The sequence below is a fragment of the Oryx dammah genome, unplaced genomic scaffold (genome assembly GCF_014754425.2).
Source record: "Oryx dammah isolate SB20612 unplaced genomic scaffold, SCBI_Odam_1.1 HiC_scaffold_2, whole genome shotgun sequence".
NCBI classification, from domain to species: Eukaryota; Metazoa; Chordata; class Mammalia; order Artiodactyla; family Bovidae; genus Oryx; species Oryx dammah.
Genome location: NW_024070186.1, coordinates 61,063,815 through 61,090,029, shown reverse-complemented (window position 1 = coordinate 61,090,029; position 26,215 = coordinate 61,063,815). Strand labels below are relative to the sequence as shown.

At 40.7% G+C, this 26,215-nt stretch overlaps 1 protein-coding gene and 1 long non-coding RNA gene across 11 annotated transcripts in view; one reads left to right on the top strand and one right to left on the bottom strand.

Annotated features, from left to right (window-relative positions):
- LOC120869777 overlaps positions 1-24,893 on the bottom strand; it is a 26,693-nt gene extending 1,800 nt beyond the window's left edge. Inside the window, exons 1-2 of the long non-coding RNA XR_005722632.1 lie at positions 24,217-24,893; positions 17,533-17,646 (exon numbers count right to left, since the gene is read on the bottom strand). This is a non-coding gene — a long non-coding RNA (uncharacterized LOC120869777). The remainder of the gene's footprint in view (positions 1-17,532; positions 17,647-24,216) is intronic.
- An 85-nt stretch (positions 24,894-24,978) lies between these two features.
- TNIK (TRAF2 and NCK interacting kinase) overlaps positions 24,979-26,215 on the top strand; it is a 400,746-nt gene continuing 399,509 nt past the window's right edge. For all 10 annotated transcript variants that reach the window (XM_040248755.1, XM_040248731.1, XM_040248749.1 and 7 more), the window contains exon 1: positions 24,979-25,440. In XM_040248755.1, coding sequence (XP_040104689.1) covers positions 25,384-25,440 — 57 coding nt within the window. In that variant the 5' untranslated portion in view covers positions 24,979-25,383. The remainder of the gene's footprint in view (positions 25,441-26,215) is intronic.

The following is a 26,215-nucleotide window of genomic DNA, read 5'->3' as shown; positions in this document are numbered from 1 at the left end:
GCTGCGGCTCCCTGCAACTAGAGGAAAGCCTGTACAGCAACGAAGACCCAGATCAGCCAAAGAAAGAAAAAAGAAAAAACCGTATCTCTTACATGGCTGTTGGTGTCTAATGCCAGCGCTACCTTGGAACTGGTGATTGTGGGTTGTTGTTGTTTTTTTTTAATATCAGCAATATCAATCTATTTTGATTCACTGAAGAAAGGTAAAGAATGATTTCTAGCCATCTACCTAAAAGTCATGGTTTCCAAGAGCATCACCACACTCAAAACAAGGCTCTGCCATCATCAAAAATAATTTACTTAGAAAAGATTGATTTTCCTTTTATATTATATTTTAATTTTCATTTCAAACTGCTTTAAATAAAAGTTTAAAATATTTTGGGCATTTGAAAGACTCGTACTAGCACCATGATCATCCATATATCTACTACCCAGGAAAGGGTTTCAAAGCCTCAGGACTAGGACATTTGCATACAGATAATTGTCTGTTGTCAGGGACTCTCCTGTGCACTGTAGATGTTTAGCAGAATTCTTGGCTTCTACTTTCTACATGCCAGTAGCAACACCACCCCTAACTTTGTCCGCCAGAAATGTCTCCAAACACTGCCAGATATTTCCTAGGAAGCAAAATCATCTCCCCCCGCCTCCCTCCCCATTTAGAATCACTTAGATCAAACAGTTACCATCTTGCTGTATTTGCTTTATTATACAATTTTTTAAAAAAACATTTGAAAATAAGTTGCATGCTGGCAGTTTACCTCCATATACTTTAGCAGGCATCTCCTAAATTTAAGAATCTTGACCTGCATAATTTACCATTACACATTCAAGAATATTTAGAAATCTCCAATATTATCTAATACCCAGTCCACAGGCTACCTGTACAAAGCAGTACTGGTCTTTGAGTCTGGGAAGGAAGATATACTTACTGATTAATTTTGGTCCTATAGCTGAGAAATCATTGATTATACAGTTGTCTTTGTTTAGGCTGGGACAAGATTATTTGATTTCAAATGGCTTCTCTTACCTTCAGTGTTCTGGTCAAGGTTTCATGATCAAATTATGGCATGGTTGAATCAAGACACTTGGTGATTTTTTAAAAAATAACAAAAATGAAAACAAAGTCCCTTTAAAAAATGAACCATGGAGCACATGGATTGGCTGGCTGTATACCTTAGTACTTTCAATCTCTAGATACTTTCATTTTTTCTCTCCATCATTTCCTCTCTCACTTTTTTTAATATATAGCTTTGACAACTGGTACATCATTATATGTTTAATTCTTTTCTTTTATTTATTAGGCTGCACTGGATCTTAGTTGCAGCATGCAAACTCTTAGTTGTGGCCTGTGGGATCTAGTTCCCTGATTAGGGATCGAACCTGGGCCCCCAGTTGGAGCTTGGAGTCCCAAGTCACTGGACAACCAAGGGAAGTCCCTCTATGGTTAATTTTTATTTGACTCTTCATTTTCTTTGCCACACCCTCTGTCCTTATTCACAATTCTTTGCAAATCTATAGCTTTGGAAGATTTAAACTGTTACCTTCTTCTCACTTGCACCAAAGATCCTGTGATTTCCTGCAGAAAAACCATCCAGGTTGATGTATCTCTAAATCCTGGTCCCTGTATTTACCTGGGCCTCACACAAGCTCCTATTTGCTTTCCACCTCCATGAGTGACACTAGCCCGTTTTGATTGCCCAAGGCTAAAATCAAGAGATATCCTAGATAGTCCTCAGTCTCACTCTGGGTCTCCAACTGATACCAAGCACTACAAGAGCTTTACTTTCTAGATGTGTCTCAGTCCCACACACTTAATACTGCCCACAAGCCCGTGTGACTGCAACAGCCTCATAACCAACCTCTCTGCCTCCAGTCTTATATCTCTCTAGTCCATTTGACAGGAGGCAATCACCCTAATCTTTCCAATATGCAAATCTAACCCATCAATGGTTTGTTGTTATCCTTAGAATAAAGTCCAAACTCTAACTTGGTCAGCTGTCCCTTTGTTACCTGCCAACCTCTCCAGACTCATCACAGCCCTTTGCTCTCAGCACCACCCACCCACAGACTTAATGCTCCAAACACAATGTCCTTACTTAAATACTTCAAATGAGCTACCTGGTCACTTTTCAAACTCTGGATATACAGTTTTCTCTGCCTGTGGATTAACGTCAACCACTGTCTTAAAACTGTTGGAAATTATTGTATATTCTACACTATGATAGGCCAAAGCCTCTTTTATTAATCATAGAAGTTCCTTATGGTTTATACTGATGTACTACTTCATACCTTTCTTATATAAATAAAGTTTGGTGTGAAAGTGAAAGTCAGTCAGTAGGGTCCGATTCTTTGTGACCCCATGGACTGGCCATGGAATTCTCCAGGTCAGAATACTCGAGCGGGTAGCCATTCCCTTCTCCAGGGAATATTCCCAAACCAGGGATTGAACCCAGGTCTCCCTCATTGCAGGCTGAATCTTTACCAGCTGAACTACCAGGGAAGCCTGGTAGTTCGGTGTAGGAGCAATATATATTCATCCCAGAAAACTGAGAAAAGTATATATGAATGTTGTGTGTATATATGTAGATAGGCATAGATATATCGATATATATAGACATATATATATATATATATAGACATAGGTAAAGATAGACTTAAAGAAGAGGGCCATCCTGTACATATACATTTTTAAACCAAACACTTTTATTTGTGTTTACAGTTTTAGTTAATAATTTAATAAACATCCAATTATATGCTCCTCATAATCATAACAGTAGCAAACTGTAAGAAACAACCATGGCTTCACATAAGAATTGTTTTTGCATTTTGAAGAACTTCCTGCAACATTCTAGCTACCTTATTATTTTTTTTATTGTGGTAAAATATTCATAACACAAAATTTACCATTTTAATCACATCAAAGTACACAGTTCAGTGGCATTAAGTACATTCACAATGCTGCGTTGCTGCTGCTGCTAAGTCGCTTCAGTCGTGTCCGACTCTGTGCGACCCCAGAGACGGCAGCCCACCAGGCTCCCCCATCCCTGGGATTCTCCAGGCAAGAACACTGGAGTGGGTTGCCATTTCCTTCTCCAATGCATGAAAGTGAAAAGTGAAAGTGAAGTCACTCAGTCGTGTCCGACTCTTAGCGACCCCATGGACTGCAGCCCACCAGGCTCCTCCATCCATGGGATTTTCCAGGCAAGAGTACTGGAGTGGGGTGCCATTGCCTTCTCCGACAATGCTGTGTAGCCGTACCAGGGGCTGGGAAGGGAGGAATGGGGAGTCACTGTTTAGTGGGTACAGGGTTTCTGTTTGAGATGATGAAAAGTTCTGTGTACAGAAACCCTGTACCCACTAAACAGTGACTCCCCATTCCTCCCTTCCCAGCCCCTGGTAACTTGAACACATTGTAACTGTTTTCACTTAATTTTCCCACACCTTTAACTATTGTACAACTTAATTTTTAATTATTGCAAATATCTGGTTGATTGCATCATAATTTATTTAACTGGGCTCCTGTGTTAAGATTTTTAGATTATGTCCAATTCTAATTTTTCACTTTCAACACAATACACTGAACTTTCTTGCCTTATTGTTTGTTAAGCAGTTTTTATCTTCTCTAACCCTGAGAGGGTTCAGAATCAATCATGTTACTGCCATGTTTAGGATGAGGAAATACTAGGGCAGTGAAACTACTCTGCATGATATCATAATGATGGATATTTTCCAGGCAAGAGTACTGGAGTGGGGTGCCATTGCCTTCTCCGTATGTGATTATATATTTGTCCAAATACATAGAATGGACAACACCAGGAATGAACTGTAATGTTAACTATGGACTTTGAGTGATTATGATGTGTGATGTGTCAATGGACATTCATCAACTGTAATAAATTCCCTTCTCCAGGGGATCTTTCCAACCCAGAGAACAAACCCAGTCTCTTACATTGCAGGCAGGTTCTTTACCATCTGAGCCACCAGGGAAGCCCACTCTGATGGGGGATATTGCCAATGTGAGAAGTTACGTGTAGGGGTAAATGGTATACAGGAAATCTCTATACTTTCTCCTCAATTTTCATATAAGCCTAAAATCACTCTAAAATTATCTCAGTAAAAACAAGGAAATAATGATCACATAGAGATTCTGTGTTGTCCAGTGTCTCAGGGTTAGAAAGGGGAGAGCTGGACCTGGTGTCCAGGGCCTATAAGCCCATGCCACTGTTCTATCTTGTCTTTGACAGTCTTGCCATTTCTCAACTTAGCAGAGATGGCAGTTTGGATAGAATGGAGTATCAAGGGACAACAAGCACATGCGGAGATATGGTGGAACAGAGCTACCAAGTCTGGATTAAGGGAGAACAGTGCAGGCGTAAGATAACATAGGCAAGGGAGTTGTGAAATGCTCATGGCCAGCAAGTCAAACTGGAATACCACAGGTCGAAGCAAGGGTAGGCAGTGGCAAGGCTGTAACAAGCTCCGAAGGGAGCTATGATGTAAGGACTGGCACCGCCCCACTTCCCAGCCCCCAAAGTCCTCCATGTGAACAACTTGCCGGCTCACCCATGTACTATGTGCAACTTGATCACGAATATGGAAGTAATAATCCTACTTTGAGGACTGTTCTGAACAAATCTGATACCACAGACATTTAGACACAGTAAGATTAGGCAGGTTAGTTAAAATTCCAGTCATCTTTGCTTTTAGGTCACACTGATGTTATCTTGGTGGGAAAACCCTGATAGTTAAAGCAGATTGTCTTTCGTGGATAGACCCAGAGACAATCATACCAAGTGAAGTAAGTCAGAAAGAGAAAAACAAATCCTGTATATTGACACAATATATGTGGAATCTGGAAAAAATTGGCATGGATGATATTATTTACAAAGCAGAAATAAAGACACAGATGTAGAGAATGAACATATGGATACCAATGGGGTATGGGGGAGCTGTAATGAATTGGAAGACTGGGATTGACATATATATACTATTGATAGTATGTATCTGGAGAAGGTAGTGGCACCCCACTCCAGTACTCTTGCCTACAAAGTCCCATGGACGGAGGAGCCTGGAAGGCTGCAGTCCATGGGGTCGCTGAGGGTTGGACACGACTGAGAGACTTCACTTTCACTTTTCACTTTCATGCATTGGAGAAGGAAATGGCAACCCACTCCAGTGTTCTTGCCTGGAGAATTCCAGGGACGGGGGAGCCTCATGGGCTGCCGTCTATGGGGTCGCAGAGTCGGACACGACTGAAGTGACTTAGCAGCAGCAGTAGCAGTAGCAGTGTGTATCCAATAGATAACTAGTGAGAACCCACTGTATAGCGCAGGGAACTCTACCTAGTGCTCTGTGGTGACCTAAACGGGAAGGATGGCCAAAAAAGAGAGGATATGTGTGTATGCTTAGCTTATTCACTTTGCTGTAGAAACGAACACAATATTGTAAAGCAACTACAATCCAATAAAATTAAAAAAAAATAAAGCAGAACTTCAAACAATAACTTATTATTACTTCATAATTATAATTTTTGTGTGTGAAAAAAAATAAAACATTAAGTCCAGAGTGGAAAAACACAAGGGATTTTTCAAAGCAAAGAGTTTCTAACTTTCTAACTTTCCAGCCAGTTAATGCTGACTTTTTGACATTTCATTTACATAATTTTGCTTAATTTGAGTTTCTATGAAACCAGAGACTGGGATGAGGACTTGTGAGCAGGAAGCTTATTTGCAAAGTGCACCCAAGAAGCAGAAGTGTGGGAGTTGGAAAAGAAGGAACGCCAATTAAGTGCTTATTAGAAATGGGTTTCTGCTGTGAGCAACTGTGGCTCACTGCTGCTGGGTGTTTCTAAGGATGGAGTAGAATGCCCTGGAATTGCACAGGGCACAGGAGGCTGGAGGCTGTCATCAATTTCCAGCTCTATGACTGAAAGTTCCACCTTCTTACTCTTTCTTTCCCTGGCAACTCTGGGCTCTAGGATCTGACTCAGCAACCTTCTGTGGCTGTGGAAAAAGCCCCAAGGCTCAAAACAGACCCTGCAAAGCTTGTGTACTCAAGGCACGTACAGGAAATACATACATGGAACTGGCCAATACATACAAATACATACATAGAACTTGAAGACAAGTGGGCTGATAGCATGTGGTTTAGGGAACACTGGTGTCTATACATATTACTTCTGTAACCAAATTTCTTCATTTAAAAACAAACCCAGCCAAACACACACACACACACACACACACACACACACACAGACAGACACTGAAGTGCTAAGTTGCTTCAGTCATGTCTGACTCTTCATGACCCCATGGACTGTAGCCCGCCAGACTCCTCTGTCCACGAGATTCTCCAGGCAAGAATACTATGGTGGGCTGCCATTCACAGGAGATCTTCCTGACCCAGGGATTGAGCCGACATCTCCTGCATTGCAGGTGAATTCTTTACCTCTGAGCCATCTGGGAAGTCCCAACTAGTGCAGAAAAGCAAATTAATATTTTAAATGTTATATTAAATTTGGAATGTATAACATGGCTATAATGAAAAAGATGGACAATAACAAGTGTTGACAAGAATGTGAGGAAGTAGGAACCCTCATATATTATGCAAAATGATATAGCACTTTAGAAAAGAGGTTGGTGGTTTCATAAACTTACACTTATAGATGGTCACCCAGCAATTCCACTTCTAAGAGGACTGAAAACATAACTTCACATGAAAGCTTTTTACATGTTCACAGTAGAATTACTCATAATAGGCAAAATGGAAACAACTCAAATGTCCATCATCTGATAATCGGATAAACGAATGATAGTATATCTACGGGCTTCGCTGGTGGCTCAGACAGTAAAGAATCTTCCTGCAATGTGGGAGACCCAGGTTTGATCCTTGGATTGAGAAGATGCCCTGCAGAAGGGAATGGCTACCCACTCCAGAACTCTTGCCTGGAAAATTCAGCCATACAAGAAATATGAAGTACTGGTATATGCTACAACAAGGCTAGACCTTAAAAATATGATACTAAGTGAAAGAGGCCAGTAACAAAAGGTAACAGATTGTATGATTTTCTTAATCTGAAATGCCCAGAATAGGCAAATCCACAGTATCCTGCACAAAGATTCTACATATGGAGACAACAAGTAGGTTAGTGGTTGCTGGGGGCAAGGGGTAGGAATAGGTTTTAGAAAAGGCATCTCTGGCTTCAATTTTACAAGTTTTGAAATCTTGGGTGGTGTATTTAAAAACTCGGTTTCCTCAGCTGAGGGAATAATAACGTCAACCTATTGTGGAGATTCAGTTGGGCAAGGTAATAACGTATCTGACATGAAACACATTTAGTAAATGGTAATTATTATTATTATTATGGATAAAGAATACAGGATTAATAGGGCACAGGATAAGAGATACAAAAGCTCAGCTGAGAGCGGAGACAGAATCTTTGAGCTAGACTGTCTGTGTTAATAAGTTGATCATTTAAAGCAACAAGGATTGCTTTAACTTGAATTTCAATTATCAATACCATAAAATGTATTCACAGAAGTATGGAGAAAAAGTAGAATTAGTCTGGAGAACTAAGGAGAGCATAAAGATACTTTCTAAACAGTTTGCAGAGGGATTCTGTGGACTTTACAGGTGGAACTTCGGCATTACCCTTAAGACTTATATCAACAAGGAATTTCCATTGAACATGCTCCTGGTTCAGTGCTCAGACAGACATCTCAATTAGTTCACATGATAAAACAGAGGAAAGTGTTGTTTTTATCTCTTTTCTCTAATCAAAAATGAATACTTAGGTAAGTCAGAAAAAGAAAGACAAATACCATATGATATCACTTATATGTGGAATCACCCTTATGGCAGAAAGCAAAGAGGAACTAACGATTCTCTTGATGAATGCGAAAGAGGACAGTGAAAAAGCTGGCTTAAAACTCAACATTCAAAAATCTAAGATCATGGCATCTGGTCCCATCACTTCATGGCAAATAGATGGGGAAACAATGGAAACAGTGACAGACTTTATTTGGGGGGGCTCCAAAATCATTGCAGATGGTGACTGCAGCCATGAAATGAAAAAACGCTTGCTCTTTGGAAGAAAAGCTATGACTAATCTAGACAGCATATTAAAAAGCAGAGACATTACTTTGCTGACAAAGATCCACCTAGTCAAAGCTATGGTTTTTCCAGTAGTCATGTATAGATGTGAGAGTTGGACCATAAAGAAGGCTGCTGCTGCTGCTGCTGCTAAGTCGCTTCAGTCATGTCCGACTCTGTGCGACCCCATAGACGGCAGCCCACCAGGGTCCTCTGTCCATGGGATTTTCCAGGCAAGAGTACTGGAGTGGGTTGCCATTGCCTTCTCCAAAGAAGGCTGAGTGCTGAAGAATTGATATTTTTGAACTGTGGTGTTGGAGAAGACTCTTGGATTGCAACGAGATCAAACCAGTCTATCCTGAAGGAAATCAGTCCTGACTATTCATTGGAAGGACTGATGCTGAAGCTGAAGCTCCAATACTTTGGCCACCTGACTCACTGGAAAAGAATGATGGTGGGAAAGATTGAAGGCAGGAGGAGAAGGGGATGACAGAGGATGAGATGGTTGGATGGCATCACTGACTCGATGGACATGAATTTGAGCAGCTCAGAGAGTTGGTCATGGACAGGGAAGCCTGGCACGCTGCAGTCCATGAAGTCGCAAAGAGTCAGACATGACTGAACGACTGTACTGAACGGAAATTATGAAACAAATAAACCTATCTATGAAATAGAAACTGATCCACAGACATAGAGAACAGACTTGTGATTGCTAAGAGGGAGGGGCATGGGGGAGGGATGGGTTGGGAGTTTGGGATTAGCAGATACAAACTATTAGATAGAGAGTAGACAAACAGCAAGGTCCTACTGTATAGCACAGAGAACTGTATTCAATATCCTGTGATAAACCATAATGAAAGAGAATGAAAAAGATATGTAAAACCGATTACTTTGCTGTACAGCAGAAATTAACACATTATTTCAATAAAATAAATTAGGAAAAACAACAATGAATACTTAAAAGACTTAAGTAACTTTCCAAGGGTTGTACAGTTAGGAAGTGGCAGTGTCACCCCCCCAAACCCAGGTCTTCCTAAATTCATTTTGGGTGCTTTACAAGGAGAAGAGGGTGCTGCCAAGGAGGAACCAGAAATGAAGGCAAAGATGAAACTTGAAGATTGGAGTTCAGTTCTGGACTTTCCCTTTGTAAGGCTGCATCTAGGACAGTGACTTTCCACACCTCCGGGCTTTATACACAATATGCTCACTGGGCATGACTCCAGGGGACCCCATTTACATAGAACACATTGTGAATGGCAGAAGTCAGTGACCTGCCTCCATAGATAGCAAGGTGAGTGTGTGGTGGAGGCTGGAAGGCAGGAAAACATTGGGACCAGAAGCTGGGGACTGTGATAAGAAGCAAACTAGAAATAAATGAAAGGGCTGACTGCAGCAGCTGGCTGAGGTTGGGAGCAGTAAAAGATGGGGGTTGGGATTGTCAGAAAAGGAAGCAAAAGAGGATACTTTGAGGAAAAGTAGCCTTGGGGAGTAAAATACCCTACAGGTCCATGGGCTCAGAAGGGCTGGGAGAAGCTGGGAGCTCCAGGAGTTGGGAGACCAGGAGAGGAGGGAGAAGAAAGCCACAGGAGAACCTCACCCACTTTGCAGTTTCACCAAAGACTATTTCTGAGTAGTCAATTTTGCTATAGATGTAGATGGCAGGGTGTTTTTACAGATCAGCAACTGGTCTTCTTACTTAAAAAAGCAAGACTCAGGAAGTTTCCATGACTCAGTAATGAAAGTGATATTGTTTTTGAAGTGTAAAACAAACAAGGGGAATTTTCTTTTTGTAGTAGTTTTTTTTTTATTTTTTTACCATATGGTTTAAAAAAAAATTAGAAATGGAACATACATAGTTCAATTATGGAAGATGTTATTACTACCCACAATTTAGCTCAGCACATGGTCATGGTGGATTTCTCCTTTGATTTTGAATTCTTAGGCTTTAAATGTTTCAACAGACCCCTGGAGGCCATTTTGCTGTTACAGCCATCACAGTGGAGTCTGACATGGTTTCACCAAGTCACCAAGTGAATGACTAGAGATAGGGCTGTTCATGAAATCCCAGATATCAAGGTTCAGTCCCCAATGAAAATTATAATAATATCTTAAAAGTATGAAAAACCTAAAATCATATCTGAAAGTGTTCAGAAATTCTAAATAAGCTTTAAAAAAAAAGATTTTATGGAGGTAGAGGTAGATCAATTCAAAGACATTTGAGAAGATGTATTTGTGGTAGATTAAAACCTAACTATGTATTTGAATGGATCAATAATGAAACATTTAAAAATGTATAGAGACACTATTATATATAAAATAGAAAACTAATGAGAACTGACTGTAGAGCACAGGGAACTCTACTCAATGCTCTGTGGTGGCCTAAATGGGAAGGAAATCCAAAAATGAGGGGATATACATATACAGGTGACTGATTCACTTTGCTGCACAGCAAAAACTGACATAGCAGTGTAAATCAACTACACTCCAACAAAATAAACAAAATTTAGAAGAGGTATACACGTAAGTATTTAGGGATAAAAGTTTTGATATGTGCAACTTGCTCTCAAATGGTTTAGCAAAAATAGATAAAGCAAATGTGGCAAAATGTTAAATTGAATAATCTAGGCAAAGGGTATTATAGCGTTCATTGTTTGTTCTTGCAATTTTTCTATAGTTTAATTTTTTAATTAAAATGAATATATATGTGAAAAAACCTTCCATCATTTCTTATAATTGCCTTTTTGTATATCTGTGGCAAGAATATTTAAGATTTACTCTATTAACAACTTTCAAGTATATAACCCAATATTATTATGGTCACCATTTTGTACATTAGATCCCCAGAACTTATTCATTTTATGACTGGAAGTTTATACCATTTGGCCAGCATCTCTCCATGTCCTCATCCTGCAACCCTTGGCAACCATCATTCTACTCTGTTTCTGCAAATTCGGATTTTTGAATTAAAAAAAATATTTTTGGCTGCACCATGTGGGATCTTAGTTCCTTAACTAGGAATTGAATCTGTATCCTTTGCAGTGAAAGTGCAAAGTCTTAACCACTGGACTGTCAGCAAAGCCCCAAGTTTGGCTTTTTTAGTTTCTACTAATACATGAGATCATGCAGTGTTTGTTTGTCTTTCCTCTATCTGACATATTCACGTAGCATAATGTCCCTAAGGCCCACTCATGTTGTCACAAATGACAGGATTTCTTTCTTTCTCATGGCTGAATGATACTCCATTTTTTTTTTCTTATTTTTTTAAATCCATTCATCTGAAGATGGACACTTAGGTTGTTCCCATATCTTGGTTATTGTAAATAATGCTGCAATGAACACAAATGTGCAGAAATTTCATTTCCTTTAATCACATTTTTTTTTCTTTTTGGCTACTGAGTTGTATGAGTTTCTTATATATTTAGGATGTTAAACTTTTCAGACAGATAGTTTGCAAATATTTTCTCCTACTTTATGGGTTGCCTTTTATTTTGCTGATCATTTCTTTTGCTATGCAGAAGATTTTTAGTCTGATGTAGCTCTATTTGTTTATTTTTGCTCTTGTTACTTGTGCTTATGATGTTATATCTAAGATCAATGTCAAGGAGTATTTTCTCTATATTTTTTTCTAGGAGTTTTGTGATTTCAGGCCTATGTTTAAGTCTTTAATCCAGTCTGAGTTACTTTTTGTAGGTAATATAGTATAAAGTCCAATATCGTATTTTGCATGTTATACCCAGTTTTTCCAGCACCAATTTATAGAAAAAAACTACCCTTTCCCATTCTTGATTCTGTTTCATAAGTCTCTGTGCCTGTTTTTATGACAGTCCTTAAAGGTTTGGTAGAATTCACTAGTGAAACCACTGGGTCCTGGACTTTTCTTTGTTGGGAGGTTTTTGATTATGGACTCAATCTTCTTACTCATGTTGGTCTGTTCAGATTTTCTTCTTCATGATTTAAACTTGTATGTTTCTAGAAATTTATCCATTTCTTCTAGGTTATTCAATTTGTTATATTCCTCCCTTTTTAATAATAAACTTAAAAATTTAGAATAGTTTTAGGTTTCCCAAAGTTGTAAAGATAATACATAGTTCTTATATATGCCATACCAAGTTTCCCCTATTGTGAATATCTTATATTATTCTGATAACTTTGTGGAAACTAAAGAACTAATATCAGCACATTACTATTAATTAAATAACACACTTTATTAAAATATACTAATGCCTTTCTCATTACATCAGGGGTGCATTCTATCAATATCACTTATCATTGATCATGTTAACCTTGATTACTTGACCAAAACAGTGTTTGCTGTTTGCTAAATTTCCCTACTGTAAAGGTACTTTTGCCTCTTTCATACTTTATGCTTCAGAAGCATGTTACTAAGCACGTGCCACATTCAAATCCTTCCATTTCTCTGTGAGATGCATAATTGAAATATTTAGAGTTGAAATGATGTCAAAGATTTGTTTTTAAATATTTCAGCAAATAAAAATAGGGGAAGTCCCTAGTGGCCCATTGGTTAAGACTCTGCGTTTCCAATGCAGGGAGCATGGCTTCCATCCCTGGTCAGAGAATCAGGGAACCAAAGATCCTACATGCCCCTTGATGTGGCAACAAACAAACAAACAAACAAACAAACAAAAAACCAACCAGCAAACAAAACAAAACAAAATAGAAGAAAAAGCATGGTGAAAGTGAAAGTCACTCAGTCGTGTCCGATTCTTTGCAACCCCATGGACTGTACCATGGAATTCTCCAGGCCAGAATACTGGAGTGGGTAGCCTTTCCCTTCTCTAGGGGATCTTCCCAACTCAGGGATCAAATCCAGGTCTCCCGAATTGCAGGGAGATTCTTTATCAGCTGAGCCACACGGGAAGCCCAGAAAGCATGGTGGATGGGGAGAAATATAAAAATAACTATGGTGATAGGCTGTTGATTGTAGAAGCTGGTGACGTATATACCAGGAGACAAAGAATTTTAAGCAGCTTTTCTGGGCCTTTTTCACTGAGAGATCACCAACAACATCAATAAATGTCTAGACTTTCTGTCCAACCAGTTACAGGATACTAATTTTTTTTTCTTCATAAATTAAACTCTGTCCTGAATTCCTTCCACTCTTTTCAGCTTTCCTGACAGCAGTACAGTTAACCCAAGTTTCATTATGCTCATTTATGACACTGGATTTTGTCTCATGTTTACATAGACTGAATATTTTACATAGACTGAATATTGTGTCCCCTGTCCAACCTTCCCAAATTTCCATGTTGAAATCCTAATCTCCAGGGTAAAGGGGTCTTTGGAAGGTGATTGGTCACAAGGGCAGCCCTCTCATGATTGAACTTAGTGCCCTTTTCAGAAGACACCCCAGAGAGCTAGCTTGCCATTTGTGCCATTTGAGGACACAAATGAGAAGATGGCTGTCTACGAGGAAGCAGATCCTGAATCTGCCAGCACACGGATTTTGGACTTCCCAGCCCCTGAAACTGTAGGAAATAAATTTCTGTTGCTTATAAAACATCTAATCTCTGATTTTTTTTTTATAGCAGCCCAAACAGACTAAGATACTTACTAAAAGCTATAATCAATGTTCATTATTCCTTTGGTCCAACTAACTAAAAGCCCTGCCCACCAAAGATATTCGATAAATATTTGGAAATGGGAAAAAATGATCTTGGAGGTGTTTGTTTAAAAGTAGAGATTCTTGCTTCCTGCTCCCTCATATTCTGGGAATCTATATACTAACTAAGCCCTATTTCTTTTTTTGACACAAATGCCCATAAACAATGCTTTTATTTATTTTTTCAGCCCCGTGACATGTGGGATTCTAGTTCCCTGACCAGGGAGCGAACCTGCACCCCGTGTACTGGTCTCAATCACTGGATCACCAGGGAAGTCCACCCATAGACAGCACATTCAGAAACAAGGCCTAAATTATAAAAGCAGAGACCATTTTGATGATCCCTGTATCCAATACATGTTTTTAGTGAATACATATATTAATATGTGTGTGTGAGCATGCTACGTTGCTTCAGTTGTGTCTCTTTGTGACCCTACGGACTGTAGCCCCCCAGGCTCCTCTGTCCATGGGGATTCTCCAAACAAGAATACCGGAGTGGGTTGCCATGCCCAACTTCAGGGGATCTTCCTGACTCAGGGATCAAACCTGCATCTCTCATGTTTCCTGCACTGGCAAGCAGGTTCTTTACCACTAGCACCTCCTGGAAAGCTCCTAATAAGTAAATAAATTTACATTCTTTGTGAATGCATGAGAAAGGAATATCCACAACTGTTTCTTATTATTAGCTTTTGACACAGTCATAGCCATGGGACTCTTGGTTTGCTCTCAGAATCAATCAGTCATGCAAAATCTATTAAATATAAAAATGTTGACATCTAAAGGGTTGAAAAGACTTGTCCAAATTTTTCTGTCTTCAAAGCGGCCAGTTCTGTCCACTTTTATTAGCTACTTCTTTACACTGATTTATTGATTAATCTTATAAGCACCACTTCATTGCAGGCATTATGCTAGGTACGAGAGAAATAGAGCTGAACAAGAAAAGTTGCTTGTGCTCAACAGCTGAATTGTGGATAAGAAAAGCAACAAAACACAATATAGCATCTTAAGTGTTATAAGAGAGATAACACATGTTTTTCAGTTTTTCACAAGTCATCTATATAATTGCACAAAGAAAGTATGTTAAATCTCTCTGAGAGGTTTGGCCTCTGCCTTCTTTGGCCAATTGACCAAAACAACTCCCTATTCCTTGTTTTGTCTCAGTTCTCTGGACTAAAGAAACCCTCTGAGACAAACTGCTGGGCTCTGTTTTGGGTACTTCTTCACCCACTAGAGGTTAATACCAAACATGGCACACCCACTCATTTAGCTTGGAGATTTCAGGTGGCTCACACATTAAGGAAAATGGGATCAACTGTGTACCTTACAGTCTCTTTTAGATATGTATGTTGCACTCTAGATACCATCCACTACACAATGGATGCAATAGAAGTAGTAGTTCTTCTCGCAGGAGTAGTACTGCTATAGTACGGTAGAAGGGAAACAGAGGATTGGGAATCTCAGGGAAAACAGTAACAGTAAAAACAGCCTTTTTTTTTTTTTTTTTAAACAAAACAAGAAGCCTTTTCCTGCAGTAACTCTGTGACATTGAGCAAGTCACATAGTGTCTCTGGACCTTGGTTTCCTTATCTGTAAAGTGAGAGGGCTGGACTCGTTATCTCAAAGGTTCCTTCCAGCTTTAAAGTCTGATAAAAACGTTTATGCACCTTATGACTTCATGCAAAGATCAGTTGGGCAACTCCTCCCCTCTCCCAGCTCTAGGCTAACATGTAAGGCTATGTCATTCAAATATATGGACACAAACTAAAAAGTTGAAAATTATTTTGTGTATGCTAGGGTAAGGCAGGCTTAGAATCTGAAATTAAACAGGAGAAAAGCTCTATAGAAAAAGTGAAAATTTTGAGATAACCAGCAGGAAATAACACACCATTGGCTTTTGACATGGCCCAAACAAGCCCTGGTGGTCAGAAGAGAGATGTCCCTTTATCATTTCTATTAAAGTACATTTGATCACTGACCAGACATGTATAGAATGCTGTTGAAAGACAGTAGGGTAGGTCTTAAAAACACTGAAGAAAAAACAGGCTGGAAACTCCATTATTTGACTAGAACATAATTAAATTTAAAACTGCTTTAGGATTTAAGAAGATCAAGGAACTTTCAAAAACTTGTAAACAAATTTTATAGTAAATATTGAAAGCTTACAGCTGCATATTAAAATTTTCTATACATGTTTGTTGTTAGAAATTTCTCAGAGAATGAAAACAGAAAATGTTGTTTTGAAAGGGCTTGCCAAATTTTTAGTAAAAATAGTTTTCCATATTTGGGGAAAGTGTAATACTGGTATTTTAGATAAAGTGTTGTGCTTGTCTTTTGGATTAAAAAGTGCTAGTTAATTAGGAAAATTGCTCTGAACCCATTTAATACAAATTAAATGTAGTCACTTGGCAGTATTATTCCAAGGTAATTAGGTTAAAAAAGTCTATCTGTACCAATATATCTATCTGAAATAAGAAATGAGATTTTTAAAACAACTGTATTGTTTTTCTTTTTCTATTTTGAGATTTGATCTCAGGCAGTCTAACTCCAGGGACCATGTTCTTCACCTCAGATCATACTGTATGGAATACAAAATATTGAATTTCAGGCTCAGTCCATAGAGTGGCAAAGAGTTGGACGTGACTGAAGGGACTTAGCACACACACATACACACACATACACACCCGGAAGCTAGAAGGATAGGGTGTGTAATTGGACAGTGGAAAACTGGAATTTTATAGGCAGAGCTGCTTAAGATGATGATACATTTCTGATTGGGTCCCTAGGAATAGTTTAATATCAGAGAAAGACAAAAGTGATTCTAGTGAAGACAAATCTAAGAACTGTGAATCTGTTTAGAAAAATTTGTAACATGAATATTAGAATCTCTTAGTAATGTGGTCTAAGACTGGTATCCATAACTGCTGGTTTTTGGAAATGATCAAACCTTGTGCCTTGTACTCTGGACAGATTTTATCAATTTCCTGTGGCAGAACTGTGTATTTGTAGTTTATTTGGGTTGTTTTGCTTTGCTTTTTATACCCTTTGATTCTAATATGGGCATTTAAATTACTTATTCTTATTGTGATGTGTTTGTGCTTATGTCTGAGACATTATTCTTTGGTTGAAAGCAATAGCAGAAGCCAACCATGGTTAACATGAGCAAAAGGCAAAGATATTGAGGTCAGAGAATTGCTAATATGGTTGGAAAGATGTGCTAGGTTTTAGTTTCCAAAACTACTGCAACAATTTCTTCTGGCCTCTGGGCTCTTCTACAATCTGACTTCGACACTCCTCCCATCAAAAGGTGGGGTATATGAGTCTTCCTCTTGAAGTTGGGAAGATTTGTAACAGTGGTGGAATTGACATTATATGACTGCTGATACTAAGTCATAAATGGTGATACAGCTTCTGTCTGCTGCTCGTGGGATGCTTGCTCTCGGAACTCATCCACCATGCCATAAAGAAGCCCTAAGAGCCCATACAGAGACAAGCCTGGAGAGGAGCCCTCAGCGGCACAGTCCAGGACCAAATCTGCTAAGTACACGAGTGAGCCATTTTGGAAATGGGTCCCTCAGCTTTTGCTGATATTCTGTGGAGCAAATGAACCTTTCCCAGCAAACCTTGCTCAAATGACGGATTTTTGAGCAAAAGAAATAACTGTTGTTTTACTCACTGAGCTTTGAAGTGGTTGGTTACGTAGCAATAGATAACCACCATAGGGATCATGCTTGGAAACAGACGGGCAAAAGGCAACTTCTGAGACACAACACAGAGGAAAGGACTGTAGTGAACAGAGCTCCACAATTGGAAGTGAGGATCACTAACCATTTTCAGTCTGTTGCTGTTCTTCTTAACTTCCAGGTTTCTCTGTTCAGATTTCAGACACCTATCACCCTTTGGATACTGACAGGCAGAAACCCGAGTTACGGCTCCAACAATCTATAACCAGAGGGAAAGAGATAATCATTCCAAAGGAAAATTAGATACAGGAAGTTTAGTTTTTTTTGTGTGTGTTTGTTTAAATCACTGCTGTGACAAATTCTCACAAGCTTAGTGACTTTAAACGACACAAATTTATTATCTTACAGTCTGGAAGTCTGTTTTACTGGGCTAGAATTAAGGTGTTTGCAGGGTGGCTTTCCTTTCTGGAGGCTCTAGAATAGAATTCGTGTCTCTGCCCTTCGAGCTTCTAGAGAGGTTGCCCATGTTCCTTGGCTTATGGCACCCTTCCTTCATTTTCAAAGCCAGCAATGTTACACATATCTGTGCCTTTCTTCCATTTCATCTCTTCCTCTAGCTTTGATTCCTCTTCTGCTTCCCTCTCTCACCTTTAAAGACCTTTGGGGACTTCCCTGGCAGCCCAGTGGTTAAGAATCTACCTGCCAGTGCAGGAGCATGGGTTTGATCCCTGGTCTGGGAGGATCCCACATGCTATGGAGCAAATAAGCCCAAGGACCACAACTGCTGAGCTTGTGCTCCCTAGAGCCTGTGCACTGCAATTAGAGAGTAGCCTCTGCTCTCTGTAACTAGAGAAAGCCCATGCAAAGCAATGAAGACCTAGTGCAGCCAATAAATTAAAATAAATAAATAAATAAAAAGGCAAACCTTTGGAACTACATTGGGGCCCACTTTGCTTAATCCAGGTATCTCCCTAACTCAAATTCCTTATTTTAATCACATATGCAAAGACCTACTTGCCATGTAAGGTAACATACTCACAAGTTCTGGGGACTGGAACATGAACATCTTTAGCAGGGGTTGAGGCATTAGTTTACCTACTGCAGTATACAGAAGCGACTGAATAGAGGCTGAGAGGGCCTCATCACTCCTCAAACATGCCCTTTACAAGACATAGTCTGATTTATATATTTTTCTTTTATTTTATTGAATTCATCAAATTATCCCTGTTCCATTCTTTTGATTCAGGTAGTTTATAACTTAGACATTTAATTTATAATTGCCTACATGGTGACCTCTATATTTATTTTGTATAATTGATTTACATTTTTCCTGTGTTTAGAGGAAGTATCTATATGCTGCTGCTGCTGCTAAGTCACTTCAGAAGTGTCCGACTCTGTGAGACCCCATAGACGGAAGCCAACCAGGCTCCGTTGTCCCTGGGATTCTCCAGGCAAGAACACTGGAGTGGGCTGCCATTTCCTTCTCCAATGCATGAAAGTGAAAAGTGAAAGTGAAGTTGCTCAGTCATGTCTGACTCTTCTCGACTCCATGGACCGCAGCCTACCAGGCTCTTCCATCCATGGGATTTTCCAGGCAAGAGTACTGGAGTGGGTTGCCATTGCCTTCTCCGAAGTATCTATATACATTTCCAAATAAGACCAAAATCTTAACTTGCTTTTCTCTCTCTCCTTTCCCTTTATCCTCATGATAAATTATTCTAATTTTAGATTATCATGATTTCCTTTTACTTTATGAATCAGCAATAATAAAGAATTAAAAGTTTTAATTCTTATTTTCTGTTAATAGGAAGTATTTGACTGCAAATAACAGGAAATGTAACTAAAGGCAGATAAAACAAATAGAAAAACTTCATGTCTTATGGGAAGAAGTTCAGAGATAGTTTGTTCCTGGATTAATTTAGTGACTCAACAATGTGATTAAGGATTGAAGTGTTTTTCATCTTCTGCTTTTTTTTCTCAAGTTCAGGCAGGAAGATGGCTGCTATAGCTCCAGCTAATATAGCCACACAGAACTCAGTCTGAAGACAGTGTATTGGTTAGCTATTGCTGCATAACAAATCAAGTGGCCTACAACAACAATACCATTTCTTATTTAACAGGGTTTCTGTGGGTCAGGTATTCGGGAACTTGGTTTGATGGATCTAACTCAGGATCTCTCATGAAGCTGCAGTTAGGGCAAGAGGGATTGTAATCATCTAAAAGCTTGACTAGTATGGAGGTTCCACTTCAAGGCAGCTGACATGGCTGGCAGGTTGCACGAACGTCCACAGGTCTTGGTGGCTGACTTCCCCTAGAGCAGTAGTTCTCAACTGGGGGTGATTTTTGCTTTCTATGGAACATTTGGCAATGTCTGGAGACATTTTTAGTTTTCCAAAATGGGAAAGTGTTTCTGGCATCTGGTGGGTAGGGAGTGGGGATGCTTCTAAGCATCCAGCACTGCATAGGACAGCCCTCCACAACGAGTTCTCAGAACCACAATGTCAATGGTGCTGAGGCTGAGAAACCCTGCTTTAGAGCAAGTGAACCAAGAAAACAAGGTAAAAGCTAAAATGCCTTTTGTTACCCAGTTTTGGTAGTCCTCTGTATTCTGTGTTGGAGGGAACTAACACAAGGGTGTATATACCAGGTGAGGCTCACTGGGAGCCCTCTTGGATGAAGGCTACTGCAGGTAGGAAGCTTTTCCTGGTCCTTTTCTATTCTCCTGCTTCCTTCTTTTTTTTTCCTTTAAAAGTTTTTGAATAGGAAAACTATTCTTACACCCCCATCAGACTTCTCTTTATTCTAGTCAGTGCTGCATGAGACACCTATGTCTAAACCAATCTCTAGGAGAGAGAAGAGAATTACTGTGATGAGTTCAGACAAGTTAACATTCATTCTTTCTCTGGGGTTGGGAAGAACTCATATTCTTGAAACACATGGGAGAATAAATTCTCAAAACCAGAATTTTTCCAGTATGGAAGAAAGAGAATGACTTTGAGTGGGTAACAAACAGTTTGCTACCTTTGCTTATCATTGTCTTTTGTATTGCATGTTTTCTTTTTTGATTCAGTTTTTCAGTGGAACGCACTTTTCAATAATAATTTAAGAGATGACCAATCATTTGAATCCTTACATATCTGAAAATGTCATTATTTTGTATTCTTTCTTAAATGATAGTTTAGTTGGGTACAGAATTCTAAGTTAAGGTCAATTCTAATATTTTATTCCCTTTTCTATTATGAGCATCGATTGTTGCTCATGAGAAGTAGGTGACTTGGTGAGAATTTCCTTGGTATCCTTGATGTTCTAAAATTCCTTCATGATGTGTTTAGTGTGGTATTTTTTATTTAAACACTAAATGAGAGCTTTTAACCTGAATATATTGGAATATTTGAATATCTGAATATATTGGAACATTTTCTATGATTTCTTTGAATATTTCCTTATATCCATTCTCTAGCTCTCCTGTTAAATAAATATTGAAATTTCTGGATTTAGTCTTGATATTACTTAAATTTTTGCTCATGCTTTTATCTTCTCTGTAATCTGGGAGAAAACGACCCAGTCTTCTAGCTTACTAAATGGTCCTTCAGTTCAGCTTGAGTCAGTATACCATGGTGATTAAGAGCTTGAGTTCAAGTTCTGTTCTAGCCATTTATGACTGTGCTCCCTGGAGTAAATTAATTAACCTTTCTATTTTTCAGCTTACTCATCTGTAAAATAAATATGCTAATAATGTTGCCTATTTTGTAAGGTTATAAAGATTAAATGTTAATATATGACTATTATAAGAGTATCTGCAGCATAGTATTACTGATTATTGTTCAACTCACTTAAACAATTTCAATAAGTATGTTCTTAATAAGTCCTCTAACCGATTTGTTTTTACAGTAACCTGGCTGTTTTCAATGGATGTGAGGTCCTGCATTATCCTTCTGAGAGTAAAAAAAATCTGTATGTTACAAAACTTCTTTTTGCTCCTATAAAAATATCTTGGAGTTTTCAATTTGTTTATTGATTGAAATTAGTGCTTCTCTTTCATACTAATAGATTTCCACAAATAATTGGTGACTGGTCTGCTCTTCTTGGGGCTTCCCAGGTGGCTCAGTGGCAAAGAATCCGCCTGCCAGTGTAGGGGCCGCAGGAGAGGTGGGTTCAATCCCTGGGTCAGGAAGATCCCCTGGAGGAGGAAACGGCAACCCACTCAAGTATTTTCGTTGGGACATAGACAGAGGAGCCTGGCAGGGTACAGTCCATGGGGTCACAAAGAGTCATACACGACTGAGTGACTGAGCATGCAGGCAGACTGCTCATCTTAAGTGTTTGGAACTCTCACTTGCCTATCTGCGTTGCCAATTCTGAGTGTTTGCTTTGCTTATTGTGGTGGGAAGGGGGACAGGGCAGGACACGGTGCAGGGCAGGGGATGTAGGTAGTTTACTTTCAGGTTGTGTGTGTGTGTGTGGTCTTATTTCTCCAGGAAATTGGTGGGCAGCCCCTTGGCGTGATAGTGTTTCCTTGGCCCAAGTGTCCATTAGTGACAACACAGACTGAATTCCATGCTTAACAATCCATGCTTAAGATCTTTTAAAAATTTAAATTAGGCACCACTGTTGGAGCCTCTCACTGCCCCAAAGTTCATACCTCTGTATCCTTCCTTCCCGTGTTCATGATTTTTACGGTTATCTACATATTTGCTATGCTGTGCTAAGTCGTTTCAGTCGTGTCCGCCTCTTGGTGACACCATGGACTGTGGTCCACCAGGCTCCTCTGTCCCTGGGATTCTCCAGGCAAGAATCCTGGAGAGGGTTGCCATTTCCTACTCCAGGGGACTTTCCCGACCCAGGGATCTCACCAGGGTCTCTTAAGTCTTCTGTATTGGCAGGCGGGTTCTTTACCACGAGTGCCACCTGGGAAGTCCCAAAGTACGAAGTAAATGGATTTGAATCCATTCTCTTCTCTTTTCTTCCTCCTCTTCTTCTTCTTCTTTTTTTAAATATTTACTTAGCCTTACTGGGGATGTCCATTTACACATTTAGACAGACATAAACAGCATATCATAATGTTGTACAGGCTTTCAAACTGTACATTAATAATAACAATTCTTTCAACCCTTCGGATTACACCAAGAAGAAAATCTCACTTTGGTCAAATTTTGAATGTCTTTTCTGGCATTTGCTAAATTCTCTTTTAATAAATTAAAGCCTGGATAGATAGTTAAGGAGAATTTAATAATACTGTTTTATTTTCCGTTGTATTCATTTTAATGATTTCCTTCTTTTTGTTAAGCAGGTGCTGCTAATTTTCCACCCACAGTAGTGACATATATTTCCTTTTAAGTTAAATATAAGAAAAAATGAAAAGTGTTGATTTAAAGAAAAATGTTAAATAACTGTCCAGGAGGCATACATATATGACAAAAAAATTAGATGTTTGTACTGAAATAGCTGAAATATGATACACACTTGACATTAAAAAAATTAAGCCAAGTTCCTTCTTGGGGTATGCAAGGCTCTACCTGATCTGACCTCTACTTTCCTTCTCAGCCCAGTTACCAGAATTACTTCACCTTCAGCACAAAATGCCTGGAGTTTCCTCCTTCCCTTAGCAGCTGGAAGGGCCCTGGCTGTAGTAACCTCTCCTTTTATGGTACTTCCTGCGGCCAGCATCCCTGCCTCCACCTGACTTTCATCAGCTGAGTCTCAGGCTCCTAGGAAGCCCTCCTCCTCTTGGTACACATCACTGTACTGTATATATGGTTTTCTAAACTGATTCTAAAACCAAGGGTAGAATTTAATACCTGTATCAGGACACCCTTATGGCCTGAACAGCTGATTAACACTAAAAGAAATGAATCATTTGTGATGTTTCAAATAAAATTGTGGGTATAAAATGAAGGTTCTTCTTGAAAAAAATGTTTTTCTCATTTTTCATGTGCTTGGAGTTTTAAAAATAGCTCAGTTCATAGATCTCAATACCTGATCTTAATGATTTTCTTTCAACACTGAGAAAATACATTAACTTGTCATCTAGATTTAGGGTAAAAAAGGCACAGAGAAGGGAAAAAACAAGGACGATGAGAAATGATATATATTTTTAAATGTCATTTCGACATTACTTAGTGGCTTACTGTAGGTTACTACCTTGAGCTGGACGGTTTTACTAGAATATGAGAGATCAAACCATATGTTTGGAATCACGACGCATTTAAACATCTGACGTTTTAATGGCAAAAGCTCCTAAACTGTTGTGGTCACTGAGATGTTGGAACAATTTTCAAGTTTCTTGATGCACAATGCATATAAATAAAGACAATATTCTTAATAAAAACAGCAGAGTGCATATGGAATGCTGCTCGAAAGTCCTGAGGAACTAACTGCATTGGCTTCTATTCATTCATTCAAAAGCATCATTCTGAAGCTGATATCCACACTGCACAATTAAAAATTCCTCAGGACACTTGGCCAGGAGAAAATTCTCATCTTAACAGAGATGGAGAGAATGCCTTCAAAGCTACAACTGTATTTTGGGGAAAAGCTCAATTTTAGCCTTTCTTCCTAGGTATTTCGCGTGGCCAAGGCCGGAGACGCGGCTGGGGGAAGTGACTCGATACACCGGATTACAAAATATCAGGTTTACCACTGTAAACATTCAGCCTTTAAATTAGAAAGCCGGTGCAGTGAAATCGCTCTCACGTACATCTTCTGGGTTACATCTTATCCTCCAGCCAAACTTTCTCTATTAATTTGGGTAGAGCAGCAGAAACGCAGCCGGAAAGGAAAACGCCGGGACCGGCGGCGGCGTGAGCTGCCTGTGTGCCTTCCGAGTTACCTGAAGCATTCAAACCACTGCACCCGGAGCACAATTCTCGTTTCAATTCGGTCGTTTCCGTGGGGGAATTGCGGCATGGACAGGTCCTGGGTGTGGCGAGGCCAAGAGGGAGCTCAGATCGCCCGACTTTCCCGCTTCTGGCAAACCTTCCCAGCCCCGAGGCGGGAAGTGACCCGTCCAGAAGAATGCCATCCAGGATTCCCGGGGCTGCTGGAGGACCCGACCCCGCGGCAGTTGCAGATTGCCGAGGCCCGGGGTAGGGCGGGGAGGGGGGCGCTGGGCGCCCACACGAGTGCGCTTCTTTCTCATTTGTTCCGCGGCTGGAGGCGGATCCCCTTCTTTGCACACAAGTCCTTATATGCACCGGTTGCACCAGCCCGCGCTACTCCAGCCCGACAAATAATTAATGGGGGAGGGAGGGCGTCGCTCTTTTTTTCCTCCCTTCTGGAGCATTTGAACCCTGCCGAGAATCCCTCAAAATGCGACTGAAGGGCCATTTTGCTGCAGGGCACGAGTTGGACACACAATAAAGCCCCCTTGTTCCTACGAGAAGCACGGCAGGGTTCAGGAAAGGTCTTCAGATGCAGCGCGGTTAGCCCGCAAAAGCCTAGGCTGAAAGGGTGTGCGCCCCTCCCCCACCCACGTTGGTGCAGAGGGACCCGGTCAGGAAGCGCGGCCTCTCCCCAGTCGGAGACCACGCCTCCTCCGCCTTTCTTCCCCCCTCCCACCTCGCTTTACTCCTCCCAGGAAGCGGTGATAGACAGTTCTGTGTGGTTCTCCACCCCCACCCCCCAGCTGAGTGGAGGAGTTGATGTGTCTCATTATAACAGCCAATGCAGCCGCCATCCACGCACAAGCAAAGAAGCATGTCCCATTTAAATACACCCACGCAGCCCCAGCGCCCTTAGCCGTTCAGGGCGCGCAGCCCACACGCACCGCGGCTCCAGGGCTTGGAGATCCGCTCAGGTTGGGCTCCCGGACCCGGAGGACCGACGCACGGAGGATCGCGATCTGGCGCTGTGGGAGCCGGGGTGGGCGGAGGAGGCTGGGCCCCGGGCCTCTGGCGCGACAGCCGCATGAGGACGCGAGTGAAATAGACCAAGGTGGAATTTCCAAGGGAATAGCTTCGGGGTGGTTTTGGTCCATCTCTCCCGCGAAGAAGTCGACATGGCGAGCGACTCCCCGGCTCGCAGCCTGGATGAAATAGATCTCTCGGCTTTGAGGGTGAGCGGAACATGCTTTCTGATTTCTTTCCAGTGTTTCGGGTCAGAGTGAGTGGGCTCGGTGCGTGGACTGGGGCTGGGGCTGGTGGGCAGAGGCAGGCGAATGCCACGCGAGGGAACCTGGATTCTCGTGTTGATTCAGGGGCTGCCGAGGTGTTCTAGGCTTAGCCCCCACCGCAGAGGTTGTGCGGTACGTGTCCTCCTTTGGTGGGAGCCAGACCTCCCCCCGAAAACCCTTAGAGCTTATGCCAGTTTCATCTTAGAGCGGTGTAAGAGCATTAAATTGAAAGGCTCGAGTGTGTGAGAGTGTGTGTGGGCATAAGCCCCGGTGCCAAGGCTCTAGACCCCACTGTCCTTTTCTGTAAAAAGAATAACAACAGCGTGAATAAAGGCACTGGCTCCTCACGTTTTCCATCAGCCTGCAAGAGGACATTGTGAGCCTGGCTGGCTCCACGAAGCCGAACCTGCCGCTCTACGGGGGGCAGCTCTTGCTGTGCCAGTCTTGTAGATGGCAACTGCCTCCCCTTCCCCCTTTTCAGCTATTCGCGCCCGGACTCCCTCTCAGCGCTCTCTGAAATGCCGGTCTGCCACTCACCTTTATTTATGGTTTTAACTCAGCCCTGCCTGTGCTTTCTGACTTTGTGGCTGTGACATTTCAGTTTTATGGATGAATTTAAGCAGGTGAAAGGGATGTGTTTGTTCTCTGCTTTTCCCCAGTCAGACCGGAACTCCTGGGAGTGTGTGTGTGTTGAGTGTGTGTCTGTGGTCAGTCCTTT